Here is a 5,107-nt window from a genome sequence, read left to right on the forward strand (position 1 = left end):
AATAAGTGATGTTGCCTATTTATTAATGTAAATGATATATTTCTCATTTAGTGAACGACCATTTACTCAAGCAAAAATAAGTTACATTGTTTATTTTTTTTCAATATCAATCTAAAAACGAAGTAGATAAACGTCATGTTACAAAACCAATAACTTTTAATAAAAATGGATATTTGAGTAAATCTGAAACGTAACTGAAATGTAAGGATTTTTCTGTATATAAACAAATATAAGGATTTTTTATAATTATGGCAGAATTTCGTATATGCCCTTGCTAAACAACTAAATATCATATTTACCCAGCCTAAACTCTAAATATCGTATTTGTCCTTCTTAATGTATTTTAATATCATATATACCCAAATCTATTTTTTTGTTAAATTTTATTGATTTATAATTGTTTTTCATAATCTAAAATCACCATAATTAAGAAAAACATTGTAAATTGACAATAATGCCCTTAGTCTAAATTCCAATACAACACGTTTTTTGCATCTTTTTCTTCCTTCCGATTGCATATACTTATTCGCCTATGTTCAACGCCGATCAACGTCGTATGCTACATCGATCGATTACCAGTTTTTATTCGAAGCCGCATATTATATCCGAGATTCAGGTATTCATCAGAAGGCAGAATATTCAATCATCTAGAATGCGAATTCCGTTTTTAGGGTTCCTAGTTTCAAATTTTCAAATTCTGTTATAGTTGCGATCAAGATGAATTAACATGAATATAGATTCAATTGTTCAACTTCTTTCATGTCTCTCTGGCGTATACTATCCCTAAATTTAATCACTAGTTTATTTCATTATGATTTTGTTCAAAGATATACATGCTTGAAATCGAAAGAACCAGGCCTTCAAAAAATTTCTCAACGAGCTGCAAGTGGACTAAATTAGAATATATGATATGTGAATTGAACTCCATGGGTTTTAGGGTGGAATTGGATTCCAATTCCGACCATTTTCCATGGTATCCGACTCATACTGTTCGACATATGATTTTCCTCCAAAAGTTAGTGAAAAGCTTAATTTTAAATGGAGTTCTGACTAGAGAGTTTTATGATTCTATTTCTATATCTAAAAGAGACTTTCAGCTGTTGCATCTAAAGAAGTTTACCACTGATACCATTGTTGACTTTAACATCAAGTTGAGTTTTATTGTTTTAGTTTTTTTTACCTGAAGAAGATCAAACCTGCTGATGAAAGTATCCATTTCTTCAATAGCTTTTTCTTTAGAAAGCTGGCAGATTTTGATGAAAATCAACTACAAATGTTTGAGGCTAAGGAATCTTTTGAACGAGTTCGGAAATGGACAAAGAAGGTGAACATTTTTCAAAAGGATTATATTTTTATTCACACTTCAGGTGAGTGTTTATTATTCAAAAGGATTACATGATCATGCTTTCTTATTTGTCCTATATTTGGTATGTGGCAGGTTGCATTGGAGTTTGATTATTGTATTGCAATTTAGAACTGCGATCGTGAGGAATTACATGAATTAAATTTGTTTGAATTTGAAAGCCAATGAATTAAACGTGTGATTTGTAAAGGAAGGGCAATATTGTCCATTTGATTGTTGTTTTTAGTTTTAGTGATTTTAAAATGGTAAAAAAGGATTATAAATCAATAAAAATTAACAAAAAAATATATTTGGGTATATATGATATTATAAAACATTAAGAAGGGCAAATACGATATTTAGAATTTAGGCTGGGTAAATATGATATTTAGTTGTTTAGCAAGGGCATATACGAAATTTTGCCTTTAATTATTGATAGATAAATAATTATGTTTTTCAGCATTTTATCTTAAAAATATATAAATAAAACTAGTGTGATTTGAATTTCTATTTTGTTTTGTTTTTTTATTTCCAGGTCACCAATCGATTATCGTTAAATGAAAAAAATAATAATAATCTTAAAATAAAAGTTTACAAAATCAATTTACCTTCTAAAAACTAAAAGGTTATCACAAAAAGGTAGTTCGAACTTTTTGTTCGGGGAAATCGTTTCCTAGTGCAGTGGGGATCCGAGTTCCTACTTCATACCCTAGTTAAAACTTAAAATTGAGGAACAGCAGTGGGTGAGTTGAGTGGGTCTATTGAAATCAGTGTGTCATCATGAGGATAGCTCATCCTCCGGTAGCCGTCGCATTCGCCGCCACACCGGAAGAAGACGTCTTCGACTCCGTACGAACTGCCGCCGCACAGCTGAATGTTGGTGGACCAGGTCTCCGCAAAAAGGCAACAGGAGTCAGGCCATGGCTACTCCTCGATTCAACCGGTCAGGCTCAAATTATCGAAGCCGGCAAGCATGCTATCATGCGCCGCACGGGGCTACCTGCGCGCGATCTCCGCATCCTAGACCCGATCCTATCATATCCCTCTACTGTTCTTGGCAGAGAACGAGCCATCGTCATCAATCTGGAGCATATCAAGGCCATAATTACGGCACAGGAGGTGCTGTTGCTTAATTCTAAAGATCCTTCTGTTACTCCCTTCGTTGACGAACTTCAACGCCGTATCTTGCGTCATCATCAGGCTACTTCTCAGGTTCTCTATTTTTCTTAATTCTTCTCTAGCATCGTTTAGAGATTATTTGCCCGTGTTTGAATTTATCGATATCTCTAAATAATTGAACTCCCTTTAGTTCCGTTTAGTGTTGTTTGAGTTCAACTTATCCGAATCAAAACTGTGATTGCGTTATGTTTATGGAGTGTCGAATAATCTATTGGCTGAATAATGCCCTAATTCAATTGCAATCACTAAAATTGTTCTTCTACTGTTGTTCTATATAACTACGTGAAACCAAATTGATTGTCAATACGAACACTAGTCGATTTGATCTGGAAATTTAACCGGAAAAAAGCATTTGCTTACTCCTGATATAGGCTGTATCAATGTAATTGCAGTCAGTATCTCTATATCTGCACCTCCATCAAGGTGTTCATCTATGTATTACAATTTGTAGTTTACCTAATTTTAATGTTCCTGGAACTCTGTTTAGGAGGGATTGGTAGACGGTGATACTGAGTGGAGACATTTGTATGATCTGGGAGAACCACGTTCAAGAGAAGTTAGCCCACCAAGAGTATCATCAAGCATCCCAGAAAGAGGCCATGAGGTTAAACCCGATGGAAAACATTCTTTTGACAAGAGAGATGGACCAAAGCTTCTTCCATTTGAGTTCATTGCACTTGAGGCATGTCTGGAGGCAGCTTGCAGTTCCTTGGATAATGAGGTGAGAGGTTTTAGGACTCCTTTCTTCTTCCTCTTCTTCTTCTTCTTCTTCTTCACTCTGAATCATTTTCATATCTTAAACTAGGCAAGAACATTGGAGCAAGAAGCACATCCAGCACTGGATAAGTTGACTGGAAAGATTAGTACTCTGAATCTGGAACGTGTCCGCCAAATCAAAAGCCGATTGGTTGCTATTACAGGACGTGTTCAAAAGGTTTTTGGATTCATATTTCATACTTCATAATTCAACTCAACATGGCATCACTTGATAATATTCGACTGATTTAGGTCAGGGATGAATTAGAGCATTTACTAGATGATGATGAAGACATGGCTGAAATGTATCTAACCGAAAAGCTAGAGCAACAGCTTGATGATGCTTCTTCTTCCACTTTCGTTAACGATGAAGATGTGGATGAAGAGATTCTTCAAACAGAAATTGATGACAGGTTTTTGAGTCTCCTTTTTTTTTTTTTTTTTTTTTTTAAATATATTTTGGTTGATGTTGTTAAAAACTATTGTTATATGTTAATAATATATCAGAGTTCCTGGTGAGGAATCAATCGATCAGCAGCCTGAACAACTTTATCGAGCCAATACACTTGGGAGAGAAAGCCGTGGGACCCGCACCAGTACAACACGAAGTGGTCATAGCAAACATCTTGATGTTGAAGAACTTGAAATGCTTTTGGAGGCTTACTTTGTTCAGATTGATGGCACACTCAATAAACTATCCACAGTATGTGACTTGGTTTTCTTTGTTGTTAAGTAATAAGTATAGAACAGGTGTAAGTGGTGTTATATTAAATTATGGATTATTACAGTTGAGGGAGTATGTGGATGACACGGAAGACTATATCAACATAATGCTGGATGACAAACAGAATCATCTTCTCCAAATGGGTGTGATGTTGACGACAGCAACGCTGGTGGTGGGTACATTTGTGGTGGTGGCGGGAGTTTTTGGAATGAATATTCATATTGAGCTTTTCAACGCTGACACTGGCGCAGAAAAGGAAGTTGGAATGCGTAAATTTTTATGGACAGTTGGTGGTGGGACAACTGGCAGTATCTTCTTATATGTTGTCGCCATTGCTTGGTGCAAGAGCAAAAGGCTTCTAGAGTGATCACACGTGTCTGTGTTTGTGTCTCCCAATAATAATAAATCAGTTACCTCTTATTATTATTATTATTATTATTATTATTATTATTATTATTATTATTATTATTATTTCTTAGTAATAATGCCGATTATGTATTTAGGAGTATTGATGGTTGTATATAGTCGAAGTCTCTATATTGGAATGATGTTCGGTTTTTTCTTAACCATGGAAGGACTGTTTTTTTCTTTTTTTGAATGGAGTTTCAGCGGGATGCTAGTATTTTAGGTTTAGTTAAAAGTCGTATGTTTAGTTAAACATAACATGGGGTTTTCCGGCGCCAGGTCACAAAAACACAAGTGGGCGTTGCTGATACTGATAATTCTTGTTGAATGTTCGACGATCTGGTTACCTTTTATTTACCTTGAATATGAATCGTATTGAGTTATTGACCCTTGGGGGATATTATTGACTAGTTTTTGTCTAGACTTTCATTTTGAAAAGTGAACTTTATATGGTGGATTTATTATTTTAAAGGTAGTTTTGGATAACTTAAGAGTATATTGGAGTTATTGGAGTCCCTTCGAGTTTGTTTCTTTTGGGGCTAATTTTGGTGAGCGAAAACTCTCTTGGGTCTGTTGGAAGAAAGTCATGGCTAGTAAAAAAGAAAGAGGTGACGGTTCTTTAAACATTGTGACGCGTTGTGGAGCATATGATAAAAGCGCTACACGGGAGTGACAGTCACATTAAGCAAAACTCGTTTGGG

At 35.1% G+C, this 5,107-nt stretch overlaps 1 protein-coding gene across 1 annotated transcript; it reads left to right on the plus strand.

Annotated features, from left to right (window-relative positions):
* Positions 1-1,981: 1,981 nt before the first annotated feature.
* On the plus strand, positions 1,982-4,599 carry LOC145115339 (magnesium transporter MRS2-3-like). The gene is made up of 6 exons (XM_079051615.1): positions 1,982-2,554; positions 3,009-3,242; positions 3,327-3,455; positions 3,530-3,690; positions 3,785-3,980; positions 4,066-4,599. Exons 1-6 carry the CDS (start codon positions 2,123-2,125, stop codon positions 4,366-4,368), a joined length of 1,455 nt encoding a protein of 484 aa, XP_078907741.1. The 5' UTR covers positions 1,982-2,122; the 3' UTR covers positions 4,369-4,599.
* The last annotated feature ends 508 nt before the right edge of the window (positions 4,600-5,107 follow it).

The sequence above is a fragment of the Lactuca virosa genome, chromosome 5 (assembly GCF_052849685.1).
Source record: "Lactuca virosa cultivar CGN04683 chromosome 5, Lactuca_virosa_CGN04683_v6, whole genome shotgun sequence".
Classification (NCBI taxonomy): domain Eukaryota; kingdom Viridiplantae; phylum Streptophyta; class Magnoliopsida; order Asterales; family Asteraceae; genus Lactuca; species Lactuca virosa.